General features: G+C 41.5%; 1 protein-coding gene across 6 annotated transcripts in view; it reads left to right on the forward strand.

Annotated features, from left to right (window-relative positions):
- robo1 (roundabout, axon guidance receptor, homolog 1 (Drosophila)) overlaps positions 1-20,430 on the forward strand; it is a 226,610-nt gene that overhangs the window by 81,344 nt on the left and 124,836 nt on the right. Inside the window, exon 1 of one of the 6 annotated variants that reach the window (XM_061046937.1) lies at positions 16,040-16,979. The exons of the other annotated variants lie outside the window; for them this stretch is intronic. Coding sequence (XP_060902920.1) covers positions 16,919-16,979 — 61 coding nt within the window. The 5' untranslated portion in view covers positions 16,040-16,918. Of the gene's footprint in view, positions 1-16,039; positions 16,980-20,430 lie in introns of those variants that run through there. 6 annotated transcript variants of the gene reach the window in all.

Below are 20,430 nucleotides of genomic sequence, written 5' to 3' on the forward strand. Positions count from 1 at the left end.
GATGTGGTGCGTGGAAAGTGTATTGTGCATGTGTTGGATGGAAAAGGAGGATAAAGAAACCTAACCAGGCTCATGCAGAGAGTCTCGCTGAAAGGACTAAGATGGCACCTTTCACCTGTACCTGCAACACAAGAGAAAAGAAGGCACAACCAAACAGGCCAGAGGCTGTGACTCCTTTAATTTAACATATACCACGTAACTAATTAATGTGAATTAATGGAACTTTTTGCTCTCCAGTCTCATTGGTGAAAGTGTAGTATTTTCTAAGCCATCTGTTCGCTCTATACTAAGCAGCTTACTTTAACACAACATGGAGGAGAATCTAAAGTGTCATATTTTGACCTGTTGGGCAACCAAGACCAAGTTAAGGTGACCAAGTCAGCCTAAATGGGGCTTGGGAGTTGGATTAACCAACCAGGATAATAAACACAATATGAGTAAATTACAGTCTGAAGCAGAAATCTGTTTTGTAGTATGAATTCTTCAAACTGAATAAGTTTGAGTTTTAAGAGTTGAAAAGGAAGTGCACTGGAATACTCCAAGTAAATCAGTGCAAGCAGTCAATATCTCCGCAGGCCTCTGACAGGAAGAGGAATAGGTGGGGGTCCTCACATGTGGGAAAGACTAACTTCACGAGCACACACACAGGATACTGCGAGAGAAATTGTGATTACGTATGTGTTTTGGTTTGGATTATTTGGGCTTTAAGTGAGGGGGGAAAAAGTCTTCTCAGTGGGTCATCCCTGCAGGACACTTACCTCCCAAGGTGTAAATAGCTGGACCCCACACAGCTTCTTGGGGAACAAAAGCCCAAATGAACTGCCAAAGCTGTGGTGAGGGTCATCGCTGTGTTTTATACCTTGACAGCTCTGGATTTTATTTGCTTGGAATACTTTAATTAACCAACAAAATCATGCAGTTATAATTGGCATCACACTGTGCATCTTATCTGTGTTGCCAACAACATTTTAACTGCAAACAGCTATTAGTGCAGAAATCTCTAATTTCTCTCAATAGGGGTCTCATTTAGTCGAAGATAAGCTTGTGTGGAATAGAGGTTTAATCATGTCATATCTGCCTCACTGAGTCTGAGTTCATTTTAAGGATGATAAATACGTTGGTTGGACAGTGCCAGAGTTCATCTTTAATCTGGCCATTTAATCCCATCTGTGCATGGAAATGAAAGAAATTGATCTGGCCCAGTCAGTGGATTGGAAATGAGACTAATGTGTCCTAATACCTCAGTCTGCCGCTGATAGGGCAAAGTGGGCGTCTGCCAAAGACTCCATTTTCAGGGTGCGTGACTCGCTGGATGAAGATAATCTTGACAGCTGCCACTTTGAGCTCAGGTGAAGGAGGAGTGCACCTTCAAGCGTTACACTGCAGGATCCTTTAGGGTGCCAGCTTGGGTTTAATTGTCATGTGATCTAAGTGAACTTCTTGGAGAAAGAGGTTCATTGATTTCAGAGTAAGTTTCACTCCTTATCTGATCACATTCCTACACATGACATTGAGGCAGAATGGTTTTATGACCTGTTGTCTTTCGGTGTGTCTAAAACTGTAATCTGAACCTTTTTTTTTTTTTTATAAGGAACCACATGCTGACCTGACGTTCCCAGCACATTTAAAGGGTTTTTTATTGGTCCCCCCAGACACAGACTCTCAGCCAGCTCTGAATTGTTTTCCGATATCAAAGAGTTTTGCAAAGAACTTCACATTTATAATAAATAAGACTGACCTGTGTGAAGGCAGAGGATTTAGAGAGGCGTCTACTAAAACTCTCGCTCTTTGTCGGCCGAGACACACATACACACACACACACACACACAAGAAGGAGAAGGCTCTTTGGTTCTTCTGCCTGGACATGAAAGGGAGAGTGTGACTTCAGACGGAACATCATGCTTCATATCCCGCCTCTCTGCTGACAGCTTCCGTTGTGTTCGTCCCAGATCACAAAGGAAGGCGACCTCGGAGAGCTGCTGTATTTTTCAGGTCATGGAAATAAAAATAGGGAGGAAATTGAAGGTTGTCGCTTTGTAGCCATTGATTGGCTGCAGAAGAGAGGGGTACAGAGTACTGCAATATTGAATTCTATTCTTCACTCGCAGCATTTAACCCTGAATGTCTACGAAGAAAATCCCCTCACTGTACTGACTGAGGTACAGAGAGGTCATGGGAAAACAAAGTCAAGTCTTTTGGAGAGCTGAAGAGTCTGGGTGGTTAATGTTTTGGTACAATTGGAAAGATTAGGAAGATGGCATTGAAATTATCAATCGAAATACACACAATACAATGAGGGCTCTTGAAGCACTTTCTATTGTGAACATGTGAAAGCTGCATACTATGGTGGCTGATACGCTGCTGAAAGGACTATGCCACAGAAACAGTTATCATGCATGCATTGAAAATAAGGGTTCTTCTTCTTCCTGTAACATTTTAAATATAATATATATATATAGAGTGACATTCTCTCAAAGACTTAAAAAAAAAGGTCAGTTAGACCTCTAACACAAACTGTGACAGAGACTGTGACTCAGTTCGGCCAGCTGACACACTGTCACATGACACATTTTCACTAAGGCACATATTAGCCATTCCTCTAATGTACAGTCTTGGAGAAAAAAAATTAAGGGACCACTGCAAAAATATGCTTTTCTCCGATGCCATTATATGTTTGTTTTTTTCTATAGATTTAAAAAAGGAGGAGTTCAGAAATGAATGTTTGGTCGTAAAGAAATTCTCCAAATTTTCCTTTAATCAGAAATTCTACATTTATGTACTGTGTTCTTTCCATGTGTCAACCCATGTACTGTACACCTCATTGTTCTTCATGAGGAACTGATTTGGTGATCGCCTGATAAGACCTCCAACAAAGCGTGCTGCTTGAATTTGTGTTTCAAAGTTGGCATAGCCCAACAGCCATGTGTAAGACTGCTGGAGAACAAGCCAAGACACAGGAAAGCTGTATCTGAAAATCAGAGTGATTCCTCCAAATATGACTTTCTGAACTCTTCCGAAGTGAAGACATTGGGATAGTGTAGTTTAAAGATGAGTATGAACTTGTTGTCATTGCAGTTTTTTCGGTCTGAAAAAACATGAAAGACGTGATGTTATCTAGTCATCATCTTCTGAAAATAAAAGACCCAAAGGACAATATTTTAATATTAATTGAATCATGTAAAGATTGATGTCAATTGTTTGCAGAAATGTTTCCAGAAAAAATCTGAGTATAAGTTTACCTAATATTCTTGCTGTAGAGTTTACATAGTCAATATTTTAGAATACATCTCAAAGGAAGCTGCTATAGCAACATGTTTACAAATCTTTGAAGAAAGCATTATAGAGCTTTTATGAAGTTATTACTAATGAGTTATTTATCTCTTGTACTTTCTGTTATAATTTCATTACCTTAACTCCTGTACTCTAATGACGTCTGCTCATCATGTCATTATCTTCAGATCAACTTAACGTTTGGAGAGCTTTGCACATTGACTCACTGACAAGAAGACATCAGCTAACGTCTCTGCCAACGCCTGCTCACATGCAATGAAGCAGCCAGGCTTGTTTTATAGGAAGTACAATCAGCAGGACATGCTACTACAAGCTGTTGCACACATTCACAAGACTTTCCTTATTTTGCAGAACAATAAATCATTTTAAGAGCTTTACCAAGGTAATCACTGCAAATAAAACACCTCTTTCTTGTACATAGACACTCGAACTGCCATGACAGATGCATTTTATTCAGGTGACGCAAAGTTTTAAGAAGAACAAGTTGTTGTTCACAGCAATATAAAAAATAAACCTGAACATATTGGACTTTAAATCGAGCATGTCTTGCTTTAATATTATCCCCATATTGGTACTGCTTATAAGGTGCCTGTTTTCCTCTTCCTACTATGGAGGTTGAGTGCTCTGTGTGTGGAAACATGGCCCTGACAGCTTTACCATGAGAGAGATGGAGAGTTCTACTCTCTATTCGTCCTCTGCTTTCATTACCGGGCTGCTGCTGCTGCTCTGGCCTTGAGAGTTCCCAGCCTGAAAACCAATTTCCTTGACAGTGTCGCCCCCCTCATATATTACCCAAGAGTCAGCACGGCGTCAGTGTGGCACATAGCCATGACACTCACTTATGTTCATCAGTGTTAGTGCTATTGTAATCATGATACGGGAAACAAAGAGGGAGCTACACGCTAGGCTAGCCGCGCTCTCATATTACTCCCAGTACAGCAGCAGCGCTCGTTTGCTAGCAGTGCAACCAAAGAGAAAGATCCCGAGCCATGCCTGGAGGAGTGATTCACATGAGATATAATTAGTTCTAACCATGCACTAATGTCCTACACGCAGTTAAGGTTTTTTTTCTGTTCACAATTCAATCTAATTTCTTCCCCCTTGTCTGCAAAGCTTAGCTTAGCGCCATCCCAGGAAATGGGTCTAATAGTCATTCTCGTCTGATGGAAAGTGGAGTAATGTGGTCAAGAGCCACTGAAGTGTGTTTGTTTGTGTGTGTGTGTGTGTGTGTGTGAGAGAGAGGGAGAGAGATGGGGGTGGGGGTGGGGGGGTTAGATGGGAGTTAGCTCAACTGTACAGAGGACCTAAGCGCAAAGACTGCAAGAGGAGAATTAAATTAGGAATATTCAGAATCACGTTCCTTGTGTCCTGGTGATAATTGGGGAGATGATTGGGTATAGGGTTTGCTTGAGTGCTAATAATCAGCTGCTCCTGCCCCGTCAGAAAGGTTTAATCTCATAGTGAAAGGATAATAAGTGTTGTCTTATGATGTAAATGGGTCACATTCTTCAGCATCTCAAAAAGGGAGGGGAGTGAATTCTTTAGCTCCTCTGACTTAACAGGAGTAAGTGGTTCAAATAACTGCTATAACATTGACTTTACGTTCCAATTTTCAAATAATTTGCAGTGTAGTCTTTAGCCTCTCTTTTTCCAACTTTCTTTACATCACTGTGCAATTCAGAAAAAAACAGCAACGGAAAAAAAAACTGGAACAGATAAGCAAGTGTTTCAGGCACTTACTGTGTGTTACTGAGGAAATATTTCAAATATGAATATTGGTAATTACTAATGCATTTAAAAAAAATAAAAAATAACTGATCTTCTCTTCCTTTAACACGTTTCAAACCTCTGATGACTCATCCTACTCTTTTTTTCGACCAATTAAAAAGCTTTGTCGAAGCTAACGATCCAATCAAAGTCCCGCCTTCTTTCTTGTGATTGGTTCTATCCCGTTTGAGTTGGATACACGTTACAACACGGCACTTAGATACTCAAACACATGAGTATCATATTGAATAAGAAAGCATGGCACAGTGGGAGCTCCACATACACACACACATACAGTCAGACATGCACACACACACAGCGCTGCGCTTCCCTGATGGCTACGCTGATACGGTCTTGCCCCTGTAATGCCTCTCTTACTACCTGCCAAAGACTGTACAGAAAATGGATTACTCCGTTCCCCCCAATTACCCCTCTGTGACATTCAGATTGAATGCAAAACATCATAGGGGTTTATATATGGAGCCTTAAAACGGCAGTCTGAATAAGGCTATCGTAGCATCAAGTGAAACGGATAGTCTGCCAGACCTTAATGTGGATGCATAGTCTTGAAGTGAAAGGGCTTTGACACTGTAGTGGCGCATCTGGAAAGCTTACATGATGGTTACCCTGTTGAATCAGCCAGAGACATACAGCACAGGAGGAGTGTTATATTATGATCATCAAAGTCTGAAATGCTATTAGTTCTTATTATAATTAAAATGTTGATTAGAATTCACTGATAATATATTGCAGTTACTAGTTACTCTTCCAAAACAGTGTAAAAAGTTGTATTCTTTCATTTCCAGAGCCCTCTTAGCCTTTAGATCAATTAGCAATCTTTACGAGCAAACACATAAAAGAGTGATCCTCCTCCTCTCTGACAGCACGTCTACTCCTCCCAGCAGAAATTACTGTAATAACTGTGCTGACTGACGACTTGATGGACTGTAAAACTATTGCTGGGTTTTATTAGCGCCGATATGATTCATCCATAGTCATAGAGCCAATATTAGGCCTGTTTCTCTGAGCCTCGGTGTGAGACTGGGTGGTGTGACTGTGTCTCAGAAGGGCTCAGCGTCTGGGAGGGAGGGAGGAGAATAACGGCGTTGGTGGGTGGGTGGGTGGGGGGCTGGGGGCCGTGCTGTAAATCTGAGCAGCACCTGCTCCCTGGACTCCGGCGCGTGGTGTGAGGTCAGCAGCGGCAGATATCCCATCGATCATATTTATTACATTCATCACAGCGCCAGTTTGTTTTGGCAGCTGATCGCACCAGAGAGAGAGAGAGAGAGAAAGAAAGAAAGAATAGGCTTTTTATTCGAGGGGCGGGGGGGGGGGAATTCTTTTAGTCTGAGCACTGTCTTTGCATTTTTCTCTGCTCAGGGTCTTCAGAGAGAGATCATTCACCGATGTTGGCTCTCAGAAGTTCCCATTAAAACCACAAACTACTGCAGAATGATACTCTGGAAAGTTTGTGGGAGAAATAACTTTGAGAAAGACAAATATTACTGTCCTATCATTTCTCAGCTCCTTGACAGTTTGGTTTTACAGTCGCAGTTTGTCTAGAATGTAGAGAGTGTTTGTGTTTTTCTAATTTGATTGATTTCTTTTGAATAATATTGAAGAACAAATGTAGAAAACACATTTCTTAACGAGGTATATTTATGTAATCCACTAACTCTCCCAAACGTATTAAAGATTATTCAGCCACAGTAGTGAGGTTGAATGGCAATGTTTGGTCCCTCTGTTAGTTAGACAGTGCAGGATTTGGTTAACACTTCATCTCTCAACAACTCTCGGATTGTTTAAATTTTGTACAGATATTAATGGCCCACTAGTGATTACACCAGCAGACGTTGTTGATCTTCTGACTTTTCCTCAAGTGGCTCTTTGAGTTTGACTTTGGGATTTTAAGTGTTTCAACAACGATTAAACACTTGTAAGAACTTTGGAACAAACATGTTTCCCCCTCCCAGGATAAACTCTGTTTCTCAGACAGTGCCATTATTGGGTTAAATTTCCAAAGCCAGGCATACACTTTGTGAATTTAGGCTGATATAGACCCGTTTTTTGAGTCGTACCACTTCAGTGCTTTTTTCCCCTGATTTACCTGCAAAAACTGACAGACAGCGTCTGAAAATCAACTTTTCAACAGTAGGCATGTCTGTTTAATCTTTTTTCCTCCCTCCAAACATGAAAGAAATGTTGGCAGAATTTTTGACAGGAAATATTTGTTATGATTTAGCTGCTAGAAGATTATGTTTATTGGTGATACAGATCGTGTGTGAGAGAGAGAGAGAGTGAGCACACTTTTGCCGTTTGAGCATGCAGATGAGACAACTGGAATCAACCTCCGTCTGTGGGAGTCTTCTATTGCCGATTGTGAATGCTCCCCCGATTTAACTCGTACAATGTGAGCTGTCAGGTTGGGCCCGACAATCGGGTCGTACGGTGAGCGCACATCGTGAGGTTTGGTTGTTTGCGTAATGGACTCAGTCACACAGTTTGCTATTCAGATGTGTTCACATCTACCGCGGAACCTACTCGAGTACACATGAATCATGCCCGAGGCCCCCTCTTCAAGTGGACTCGGGCACGGTGAGGACTAGTGCAGTACCAGTATGGTACCTTTGTGTTCACACTGACCAACTGAACCTGACTTTTGGGTCAAGCTTACTTATGTGGAACCAACCAGTGTTGTACAATGAGTACATGTAATGTTAATTGTGCTTTGATGAAAAGGGGATTGACTTAAGTATGACAAACTGAGCTACTGATTCATCTGTAATGCTCTTATTCTAAAGTTAGACATTTGTTCTTGTCTGGATTCCAGGAGTTGAACGTTTTTACTTATTTGCAATGACAAAGAGTCAGCTGTGTAGTTGAACACTGGTGAGATTGTCCTGAATGTCAATCAGTTTCTTTAACTGAACACTAATTGAGCTGTTTCATCCGTCACTGTCACATCTTTATCATCTTTATCTTAAGAAGATATTTGAATAGAAGAACTTCAATGAACTCTTTTCAAAATGCCTAACAGCTAAAGCTCACATTTGTAATGCAGTTACAACAAAATGAACAAGATTATATCAGGAAATTGACGTTTATGTTTCCTCTTAAACAATGCCCAGATTGTTGCTGTGATTGAGCTCTGCTCTCTGTCGGGATCTCGTCTTGTATCTTGCTGGCATGCGATTGGCTTTGCTCCAGCAGCGATAAGAACAATAGAATCTCTTGGCTCAGTTACTCTGAGGCCCACTGTCAGTCATTAAAGCGCTCCTGTCTCTAAACCAATTAAGCCAATTAAGCATCAGACACAATGCTGCTTGTTTCGGCCATTATGCATTTTATATGAGCGTAGGAGTGACGTGCAGGTCACCAAACAAGCTGCATAGGAAGAAAAAGGAGCAATTCAAGGACAGCCAGAGACACCGAAATATCATCTATTTTCCACTATTCGTTTTCATGTTACACTGGTGGAGTCTTGAAAAAACAAAAGAGAAAAAGAAAAAGTTGGATACTGTTGTGCAGATTGTAAGGCTGAATACTTGTTGCTAACATAATAAACTTCACATCTTTCCACATTGAGCATAAACAACTAATAAACATTTCTCCGACAACAGAAGTGGCAAACATTCACGCTAACTTCCTGGACGTCTGCTGCAGCAAATATTCCAACATGTGACTGTATTTTGAAGTCGCTGCCAGGAGGTTATGTGATAGCCGGGTTATTTTAATCAGCCTCCACAGGCCATGTCGAGGCTGACGCTAAACAGATGCTAATGTGAGGCCCATTAAAAGACACGGGGAAGAAAAGAGGGGATTCAGTGTGTGCAGGCAAGCAGAAAAGCAACAGCCTGTTTATCGCCTCATCCTGCTTTGTGCTCCGAAACCTCGCCGCGGCATCCTGTGAAGCTCCCCCTCGTTCTTTCTGCCTCACATTTCTTGCAGTAACGTCATGCATGGGGGCATTCCTTGAACAGAAACAGATTTGTTTGGTTCTCTGTCCTTTTCTTCTCTGGAACCCTGTCCTTTTTTTTTTTTCACGTCTGAAAACTGAACAGAGAGGGTACAGTGAGAAGAAGACTGCTTCACTCTTCTATTTATGTTTTGTTACACTCTTTTACTTCTTTCTTGCTTTGTCCATGTCTCTGCTCTCTGGCAATCGCTCAATAAAATAGTGACAGGGGACATTTAAAGCCTTGTCTGTCTTTTTTTAAAGGAAGTTTTGGCTCCTCTCAGGTTCATCCCGAGTGGGTAAACTGTATTTATTCTGGGAAGAAGCCCAGATTTTTACATTCTTGGGCTCTTATATCGGACTATAGGGCCAGATATTGTCCACAGTGGACAGGCAGAGGGAAACTGACCGAGAATCACTGAGGTCTCTGCTTTTAGATGATCCAGAAATATGACAGGACTGCACTTAGTGCTTCACTTTCAGTCTGTGCTGACATGTGTCAAGGTCTAAATGTGGTCGCTTTTTGTCCGACTAACAAGCTTTGATTCAAATTTAAATTTGTCTTTTAACTCTGAGGACATATTTCCAGATTTTGATGATTTGCATTCAGAGGGGATCGTACAAAAAGCAAAGAAAATCTTAGAATTGTGTTTGTAGCATGAAAAAAAAAAAAACTACCAGTCACATAGAGGCAGCACTCTGGCTTATGAAAGTGGTATGAACCAAAAAAAAATGTTTTATTAAACTGCAAATAGAAAGGGTGAAAGTTTACTGAACTAACAAAATCGTGAAGCAGATATTTTAAATAAAAAATGGAAACCTCATAAAGTCAAAAATACAAAGGAGAAGAAAGTACATTTTAAACTGCTCGTTTGTTGCATGGAGGCATCGGTCACTTTGATGCATCCCATGAATATCTAACTTAAAACAAATTTACTTTCATGTCACAGTGACTGCCAAATGTACTGCTTATGTTAAAATTGCATGGTCACATTGCGTCATTTTGGTGTTTTCATCGCCTGCCATAAACGTCTTTGTTGGCATTGACAATTGACACAATTGCTAACATTGTGTTTTTTACTCATATTGTGTGTTGGATAACCTGCTGCTGTAACACCACAGTTTCCCAGTTTGGGATCAATAAAGTAATTCTATTCTATTCTCTGTCATATCATTGTGAAAAATATAACATTGATACAACATTTTTTCACACTTTTTGACATTGTTTAGCTTAAAGCAAGCATTATTATCATTATTTATCAAATATACATGTGTTGCTGATATGCAGTAATAATCACAACAGAATGTCATTTACGAAAAATAAGAAAGATTTTACATGAAGTCTCAGACATTAGCTTTGGCATAATGTTTCCACAGTAACTTAGCAACCAATCAGAAAATATTAGTTGCCTCTTTTAGCAGACACAGTAACACCAATATGATCCAACCTCCTCATGACTTCAGGTCATTTCTCCTCTCCGCCCTCACATCACTTCCCATCTCCTCATCCCTTCCTCTCAGTCTTTTCTCGGTCCCACGTTAGCAATCTGTCATCCCACCTGAAAATCATCTCATCCTCAGGGGGGCCGTGACAGGGCAGGGAGAGGTCTCCTGTTTGTACGCCCACTGCATGACAGGGCAGTGTTCATTTCGCATGATATATATCCTATCCTGCAGACTCCGAGGCGACCACACACACCCATCATGCAACAGTTACTTCTTACAGGAAGTTTTAAAGAACAAGAGATTTCCATGTGTTGCAAGAGAATGAAGAAACGCTGGCTCGGGTTAATAACTGCATTTCCATATGGTTAAAAGTCTCGATTCTAAACCTAGATTCTTCGTGTCTTTTTGAGGTTTTAAAAGTTGAATAAGGAACATTTCAAAATGGATATAGCAAAAATCAAATATACCCCAAGTGAATATTTATTGTGGAGCAATGGTTTTCTAAAAGACAGTGAAGTCAAACTCTCTTTGTTTGTTTTTTTCAGCTCTGTGTTCACATGGACGCATCCTTGAGTTTGTTTATGTGTCACTCAGAGGCTCAAACATGTTTCATTAGTTTTTGTTCCTCATGGACCCTCCCTCTCCAGCAGTGAGCCCTGCCACCACATGGGGGAAGCAGGACAGCACAGCCCAGTCAGGGACGCTGTTTCTTGGGGCATAATAACAAAGTGTCATCGCAAGAGTACAACTGCAGGAGAATAAACAGACTTCCCAAATCAAAGAAGAGTTCCTCCAGTCTATAAAACAAGCAGATAACAACTGAGTCATCTTTGAGATGCATACGGGCACTTGAAATTGATTGCAGAATCTTGTTTTCAGATGTTTATCAGCACTTGTCTGCCTCTCTCGCCGACTCACAGATACTTGTTGGTTAAACAGGACGGGAGGGGCAGGTGAAGTGTGGAGGCAGGAGGAGAGGGGTGAGCTGAGTATCGAGGAACTTGTGCCAATGAGAGCATTTGTTGTTGTCTGGAAATCAAATTTGCATGTTGCATAGTAAGACTTCAAATGATGGTGATTTCTGCAGAACTTTAAATCTGTTCATAAGCATAAAACAGGCCTGAGAGTCTTGCCCGTTATAACAGAGAGCATTGTACACCTGCAGGTTCAAAAACTCAACCTCGACTGTGTTTCTGATTCACTAGTAGCTGGCCGTGTAACTCTCAAACCGATCATAGCCCCAAAACCACAGGCAGGCAGGACAAAATTACCCTCCAGCTATTCCCTGATTGTTTTGGAATATTCAAAAAGAGCTCCACCAAGCATTGTCCTCTCCCGCATGTTTTTAGTGTTTATCTCTTCAAAACACCTTGGAGACCCAGTGCCCAAATACCAACTCACAAAGACTACACATTTGAAATGCTGTCTTGTAAAAAAGAAAAGCAGCACAACGGATATAAAAAAGAAAAGGATGGCTCCTCAAGGGCAGGGAGTGGATGATAAAAAGGCTGGAGTGAATGTGAGGCAAGTGAAGTATGCTAACCATCCAGCTAGAGTGCCTGTGAAGGGAGCTCAGAAATACTGTACCTTCGACTGCCACATTCCAGGCAAGGTGACTCCGACTACTTTGACAAGTTTGTGTTTACTTGCAAACAAATTCAGAAGGGAAAACTTCAGCCTGTGGTGTGTGAAATCCAAAAATGCATCACTGTTTTTTTTCTGAGGATGGAAAAGTGCACTTTTCTGTCCATTGGAGAAAAAGTTTTTGTAGCCTCTCCATGGGGAGTATCTTTTCTTTTGGGGGGGGGGAAAGGTTTTGTTTTATGCCATCTTGTTTGGTGCACTGGGGAGACAGGAATGAAAGCCCTTAAATAGACTTAGTCAGGGGAAAAAAAAGAGAATGTGCTCCTTTGCTTTCCCCCCCGCCTGTGTGTCACCCCGTCACCTCTATGCTGAGGGGGCCTGAGTTTTGTGAGGAGTCCAACATGTCTGAAAGGGGAGACTCAGCATGATGGCTACAGGATCCCCCGTCCTGCTGCATGCATAGAAACATCATAAGAGAAGCCGGATGGTTCACAAACTCCTTTTGAATATTAAAAGGAGAATTATCAAGTTTTAAAAAAAGGCCGGGAAGATGAGAGACAGACTCTCCATTGAGCGGTGAGATGGCGAGATGGAGCGAGGAGTGAACCTCACCATGCACATTGTTTACAGAGTTGCCCTCATTAAGATCCCATCATGCTCTGGGGGGAAACATTGTCGCTGGATTTAGGAGAGCGGCCAAGACTGCAGGGGTTTATGTATTTGGCAGAACTCACGGGAAGCAGCATGAAGGATACTTGGTGGGAAGTGCGGCGATGTTTGCAGTTTCTAACCATTTTTTCGAGGGCATCTTCTGGTTGGAATGTGATTCTTTTCAAATTTTCAAGGAGTAAGAATCTGCAGCAGCTGAACTAGCAAGTTTTTATGAGACTTAAAGGCCCATCTTCAGGCCCCGCACAGCAGGCACCATGCAGGTTTTGAATTTGCTGGTGGTGCTGTTTGCCATGCTGGTCATGCTGGGAGTTCCTAAAGACCACCATAAGAGTCCACACGGGTCCCATCGCATCACAGGGTCACAGAAGTCTCACTGGTGCAAACGGCTGCCTAACAATTTTGGACTTCACCAAAACCGCCAGACTCTGAGGCAATCCCACAACAAACAGCACAAATGTAACCCCGGCTTTTACAGTGAGTACACAAAGTGTTACATTGCACATCTATCATCTAAAATATCATGGCTCATCAAATCTTTGGCGTTGTTTGGTTTCTCTTCATCAGTTGTTAAAAAGCCTCGGGGAGCTCTGCTATCCTGGATGGGGTTCTGCACCTTGTATTGCCTTGGAAGCTGCTTTGTGTGAAAACGATTTGGCTGTGGTGTTAAAAGCTCGCCGCTGTCTCTGCCGCCATCACAGCCCTGACAATGTGTCATTTTTTCATGCCTCGGCTGGTCTGATCAAGGTTGCAAGGGGCGGGGAGAGAGAAGGGACAGAGAGCCTCCCTGTTCATGGAACTCAGGTGTCATAACTTGTTCTTAGTGTGCAATATTTCTTTCTTTTTTTTTTTGACAGCAAAAGAGAAATGATTCACACGCGCGGCTTGAAGTGGTTTACAGAGAGATAAATTATGAAGATAAGGTGGTATGGTTACAGTCTAAAGAGAAGCCATGCAAATGTAAACTTTGTATGCTTGAATTTAATTTTAAAAATACAAGAATACATAATTTACAGATTGTATTCTCTTTTCATCGACATTTACACCCTATTCTTCTATTATTAGAAAAAGAAGACGATAGAGCATTGTACCTGTATGGAAGCCCTAAGAGGACATGCATCCATACATTTTATTTTTCACCGCTTTCCTCTGATTAGGACTCAATTTTGATTGTTTCCTCCAGATCACGACGGATCTGATCTGAAGTTAAATACAATCAAGAGACACTAGCGCTTTTATCTCGAAATAAAGAGATATATAAGTCGAGATCTTGAGAAACCAATCAGAAATGACTCATTGTCACGGAAAAACTGAGCAAAATAAAATGTAAGGATGTATGTCCGCTTAGGGCTTCTGTAAATGTCCTCGTAGTGTTGTGGTTTTGTGTGAAATACTTGAGGTCTAGAAAAAGACTTTCTTATAATTGCTTCTGGCTGGAGGAAATGTGACTATTCAATTGGTTCTGTTCAGCTGAAAAGCCTCTCTACAGATCCAGGGCTGCAAAAGCTTTCAGAAAAACAGGGCACATGAGGACTGAGTGGTAATGGAGTGTTTAAAACTGTAATATAACCCCGCACATGGATGAGTGAGAAGCATCAACACGCTCAGAGTTTGAAGACATGAATGTGTCAGTCAGGCAGCATTCAGGCTCATGCAGTGTCTCAGACTGTTGCATAGAAATGTAAAGGTTAGTTTAAAATTCAGATTGGTTCAAATAGATCTAAGTACTTCTTTTAAATGTCGTGTTCTTATGGTCATAATGGCCGCCATTTTTAAAGTAACAGTCTCTTTGTAACTATTAATATGATCATTGATGTTCATCTTTTCATGTGTAGGAGATGTTTTATGTTTTTGATGACTAACTTTGGTATGAACGGTTTGAACTTAATTTACATTTTTAATTTGTAATGTGCTAAATTGGGCTCTATCTTGGCCCAGAAATGTTAATGAGGGCTATTAATATTTACTCAGGATTTAGTAGGGAGGTTGGCAAATTGAGTCTCCCTTCACTCTGGTTTTCTTCTTCAGTATAAGTATAGGATTGTTGTTGTTTTTAATGAAACTACATTTATCACACAATAAGTGATGGTTCTCCACAGTTTAGCCCACAGCATTGAATATCTGAGACAAGAACGTCATTGTGTTTGTGTGTCCTATAATTAGTATTTGAAACATGACACATATGGAGCACAAATGGGCTTGATGACTAATGTGTCACCAGGGCACTCTTTAGCTGACGGATATCACATGTGGAAAACAGGTCCTCATACGAGTTCAGGCATTCTCCACTGGAGGGAGCTGTTTGGTAACAAATACCCATTGGAGCTGACACGGAAGATTTGAATTGAGCCGTGAAAGTGGTGTAAATCTTTCAGTTCTTCTTTTAAGTCATTTATTCTCGCTCCCCCCCCCCCCCCCCCCCCCCCCCCCCACACACACACACACACACACACACACACACACACACACACACAAACACACATTGCAGATATTTTATTGCAGGATGACTTTGCACATTCATAAGTTATACTTTCAAGATCTTACAGAAGTTCTCTGAGGCTGAAGTGTGGATGACTCAGAGCTTCAAAGAAACAGTTGGAGAAATTGATCACACCAGAGCAGAGAAAACCCCGGTTCACTGAAGTTTGAGCTGAAAATAAAGATGAGAAACACATTTTTATGGGAGAGTCCCAAGTTTGTATCACATTAGTGGAAAATGTGACATTAGTGCCATGGATCACAAGATAAAAAGTCAAACCAGATTTTTTAATCTAGTGCACTGATGCACTTTATTTTAGGTTTTTTTTCCTTTGGATTTCTGGGTTTTTTTCCTTTTACTTGGAAGCCAGAATCTGATTGGAAACCCCATGAATGAAGCTCATCTAACATGGAACAGCATTACGTTTTAAAATTGAAACAAAAAACGTCTTAATCGAAATATGACACGAGTATAAGATATGATGTTTTGACAGTTTTAAGTTAAAGGTTAGTATTCTTTATAATACCTCAGAAGGATAAAAAAAAATAGCATTTATAGCTAATCCTGCCGGTCATATTGTAATATTAATGGACTATAAAACCACACTAGACAAAACAAAAGCTTAAAGTAGGCTATGTCAGAACCATTATATAATAACTCCAGTTTCAAAAAAACACTTTTAAATCCCTTCAGGAGTATCAGTGGACTATGACTTTACAAGTGTTATTAGTCATGAACCGCAGAAAGAATAAAAACAACATGTCCGAATAGTTTTTACAAGCTTTCTTACATTATTGGACAACGTGAAAGAAAACACAGCAGCCTGCCAGTTTGTGCGTAACTGCGCTGCTCAGAGCGATCCAGGCGGGAAGAGGTTAAATTTCCTCTCTGGGAAACATTGTCGGGTCTATGGAGGGGGTAGAAAGGCGCATACCAATTGACGAGCCATTCTGCTTTTCCTTGAATGAAATGCTGTGAATATGAATCCGTGTTTGCCCCCTCGCGCCTGAGCTTCAGGGTCTGCGACGCGCACGAGAATCCGTCGGAGTTGCAGCGGAGGAGAAACCGGGGGGAAAAGTGATGGAAAAGTTGCTCTGATCTCGTGTGTGTGATCTGGTGGATGAGGGAGGACAGGACTAACTCGCAAAGTTTCCGATCTCGAGTGACAGATTCAAAACTGGACTGATATAATGTGACTGCAAGGACAGAGCGTCAACGCGTGGATTACAGCGACCGCTCGTGTCATTTTACGCACTTTTAACTCAAGTTTCAGTTTCAGTGGATTTATTATTTCGTCCCTTTTTACGCACAAAGGAACTAAATGGTTTGAATGAGATCGTCTGACTGGTCCGAGCGCACAGCTGCACCGGGATGAAATCAAAAGGATAGTGCTTCTCTGCTCTTTCATACTTTTAACACATTTCTCCATTCAGTCCAACTGACGCACTGATACGGAGCATGTGCTGAAATATCCAGCTGTTTGTACTTTTTATACAAGTATTTTCTGTGGTCTTCTTCCATAGAAAAAGAAGCCTTAACAAGCTCCCGATTCACTGCGTTTGGACTGTTTTCATTTTTTCCACTTTCTGTGACTCTAAAACTAAAATCTGGATGTTCAATGGATTTTAAGTTTTTGTTCTGCAGTTTGACATGAAGGAGCGGATGCCTGAGTTGTGTTGTGAATAATTTGGATTACTCTATAACATTTCTCAAAAGAGAGACGTTGAATGATGTCTCCAACTTCTATTGGATTTGTAATTCTGTTAGGAATTCTCCATGTGTGCTCAGGTAAGTCAGTGACCATTTTTTCCAAAGTTGTTCATCAGATTTGACCTTGTTTTTTAGATGGTCTTAATATAATTTGTGAGAAAAAATAGAAGAGAACAAAAAAATAAATGTTATAAGGCTCTATGTTGCTCAAAGAATACAACACATTTGGAACAAATCAGTGTATTTGAACGCGACTCAAGTATTAATTTGTTTTACTAGAATGCGTCCTGAGTAGAAAATGGTTGCTGCAGGGCTCATGTAGACACAAACTTTCCCAGCCATCAGAACAGACTTTCTGAACATTGGACTCTAGTTAAAGTGTGTTTCAAGAGGCTCGCCTTTGGTGCATTTTTTTAGTTTTATGCTGTGAAATAAAGAGGCTGCATTCTAATACACACAGGAGTGAAATGTTCTCCATTGACCAAGGACTCTCAGGGTAAAGGGGGGGTTGTGTAACTTTGAATAGCTGAGCACACATAAAGTCACTTATAAAGTGGTGCAGCCATGTGGGATGTGTGCAGAGAGAAGCTATCATCCTTCATGCAGACAGCACAAACCCCTGTGGAGACCATGTTTCCATGCATGTCGCCCTTCCTGCACATGACTCTTATTGCTGAGTGCAACCTTTTTTTTTTTACATCTTCTTCAAATGAAAATGGGCAGCATCTACAATAAGAGGGCGTTGCTTTCCTTTCTTTTAACTGGTTGTTGGACTATTCATTCTGTAAAATCAAATGTATGCCAATCGATACAGTTTATGTGGAGCTACGTCAGCTTCAGTCTTCTTGTATTGTTTGTTACACATTATTCCTCCGTCCTCACCATCACATGGTGGTCTTTACAGAGCTTCTGGACCATGATGGCTGGAGTTTTCCAGGTCACTTGCTTCTGTTATGAGGAAGCGAATGTCTTACACCCTATTATAAGACATTAGGGGATGTGCATTGTGAACGGGAGCTACTGGGGCATTTCACACAAAGAAAAACTCGCACAAAAAGCTTTCAAAAGAAGTAGGACAGTTTAAGACAAAAAACACTTAAAATGTCAGGGCTGTTTTTGAGCTCTATAACACACCTTTGCAATTACCTGTAAGTGATGATGTAATTGTTTTCAAGTTGAAACCTGAAAAGCCATTTTGGCTTACCTGTCCAAACTGAAATGCGTCCAGATGTCCCGAAAAGTGAATACTTCTCTGCATAAAAAACGCAACTGTGAAGGCTCAAATGTGCTGGCTGTGACTGACAGTTCTACATTCATTTTCTGGTTGTCAAGTTTGTCCATTTATTTAGTCAGCACTTCTCTGCAGGATTTCATCTTTCCATATTCAAATGTTGTCACAGATTGGTTTCGTGAATCGGGTCCTTGTTTCCTGAAAAGAAGCAGATATCTGTAGTGCTTTAGTTAAAACCTGTGAACCTCACAGTCATTTGAGGAAACACTGTGTCACACCTAAACAGGAAGCAGGGTCAGAGATCAGCGTTAAGAGCTATAGGTGGTGGCTCCATGCGCTTCACCCTCGGCCGAATCTTGAGCCCCTAATGGTCAAGTCCTGTGTTTTCAGACACCAAGGTTTCCAATTACGTCTCGCTGTGGGATGTTTTCTGGAGAGAGGCGTGAGAATGAGGCCTGCTAATAGAGATGACCAGACAGCAGATTCTCCAAGGATTGCTCTTGGATTAGACACTAGTGTCAGGAAAATTGGATTACACGCCACTTGCCAGGAAAAGGTTTCATATTTGCAGCTAATTGGAGGGTTAACCACTTCATTCTGGTGTATGAGAAGGTATTAAATCTCTCCAGTTATCTCTCAGTGGGGTTTGATAACTTCTCAGTGGATAACATCTAGATTATTCTCACATTGCTGGCCTGCCTGTAAGAAAGTATACTCGCAAGTGTGAAATAGAAGACGAGAGAGATGAGGGGACCTTTGCCCTCGTCGAGCTGGTGGTGACTTGCTTATTGCTGCCCTGCTCAGTCTGAGGGTTGTAAATGGATACCGCCATCTATCATGCCTGGCCCTGTTATCAGGCGATCTGTCCTCCTGCTATACACTAAATGGTTGTTATCTCTCCTCCAAGTCCTCGTCAGACCTTTTACTCACCTCAGAGGGGCTGTTCAGACGAGGGCAAGAGGTGGCACACTCACTCACAACGACACTCCGGGATTATGTTGAGGAGATAAGAATAATAGAAATTAAAAGGCAATTTCAAGGCAAATAAAAAGAAATGGAAAACACTGTTGTTGAGGACCCCAAGCATAGAAGTGATTTAAATATTGGCTGTGGTGGTGGTGCTCCTGTAATCAGCCCCTGATTTCCGCAGCACCCACTCCTCTAGGTCCTGACAAATTGACTCGTAAGTGCTGATAAATTGCAGAGTCCTTCCACCTCCTACATCATGGCTGTATGACAGCACACAGCAGGCTGCGGGGCCAATTAATGACCAGAGAGCACACAGGTGAGACCCATCTCTATCTCTGACCGAAGCCCAGAACACACTTAGTAAAGGCAGCCTCTTTCCTTCTGCATCACTCCCAATTTTTCAGTTTTGCGAAATGGAGTTCAAAAATCCCCCAGTTCTCATGTTGTTTCTGAGAGTTTAACCTTCTGAACCGAAGCTGTGAGACACAGTTGGCGTCTTGAGAAACAGGAGAGAGCCTCTTATACTCTCGAGTAAAGAAATCGCACACCTGTGTCTGGTGACAGTGTCCATAAAGCTGTATCTTTATAACTTCCACTAATACACATTAATCTGATCCTAATCCAAATCAAGCAGGATTTTACACCTTAAGATCCAGGATTAGGCCGACTTTGGCTTAGCGAAGCCGCATGGAGGAATGCAGGAGGGCAGGCCGTTACCTCTTCCTGCTCATGAGAACTAGCGGCTAAGTCATTAATGAGTGTCTATATAAACATTTCAAAGCAGTTTGTTTGAGGGCAGATAATTAGGCGGTGACTCCTAATGATCTGCTTTCCCCCCAAACGCTCTTCCTTTAATGACCCAAAAGCGCTGCTTAATTGGATTAATTAACAAATCCATCAGACGTCAATAGTTTGTAATTTCTGAGGCTGCGGCCCGACTGATACACACGTCTGCACGGGGAATCAGAGGATTTAGATTTGTGTAGTAAAACTACGGGGAACATCCCACTGCCCTCTCTTTCAACCTCTCGAAATTCCTCAGGAATTAAAGACAATGTATCACCAGCCTCAGTTCAGACAGCCGGAATTGAGTAGATCTCTGCTCATGGCTTGCTGATAATGTTGTTATGACTCATTTAGCGCGTATCACTATGTCTGTCAAATTGTCCGTCTGTGTAAGCTGTAATAACGTACAGCCAGACAGAGTTAAGCCCTCTACACTAAGAATACTCCGGAAAATAACTTCAGAGAAGCGTTTTTAGTCTGCAGCTGGCTGATACTAGAAGGCATGTTCAGGATATTAAACCCACAGGTCAGTCAGCAGGGTGA

The sequence above is a fragment of the Labrus mixtus genome, chromosome 9 (assembly GCF_963584025.1).
Source record: "Labrus mixtus chromosome 9, fLabMix1.1, whole genome shotgun sequence".
Classification (NCBI taxonomy): Eukaryota; Metazoa; Chordata; class Actinopteri; order Labriformes; family Labridae; genus Labrus; species Labrus mixtus.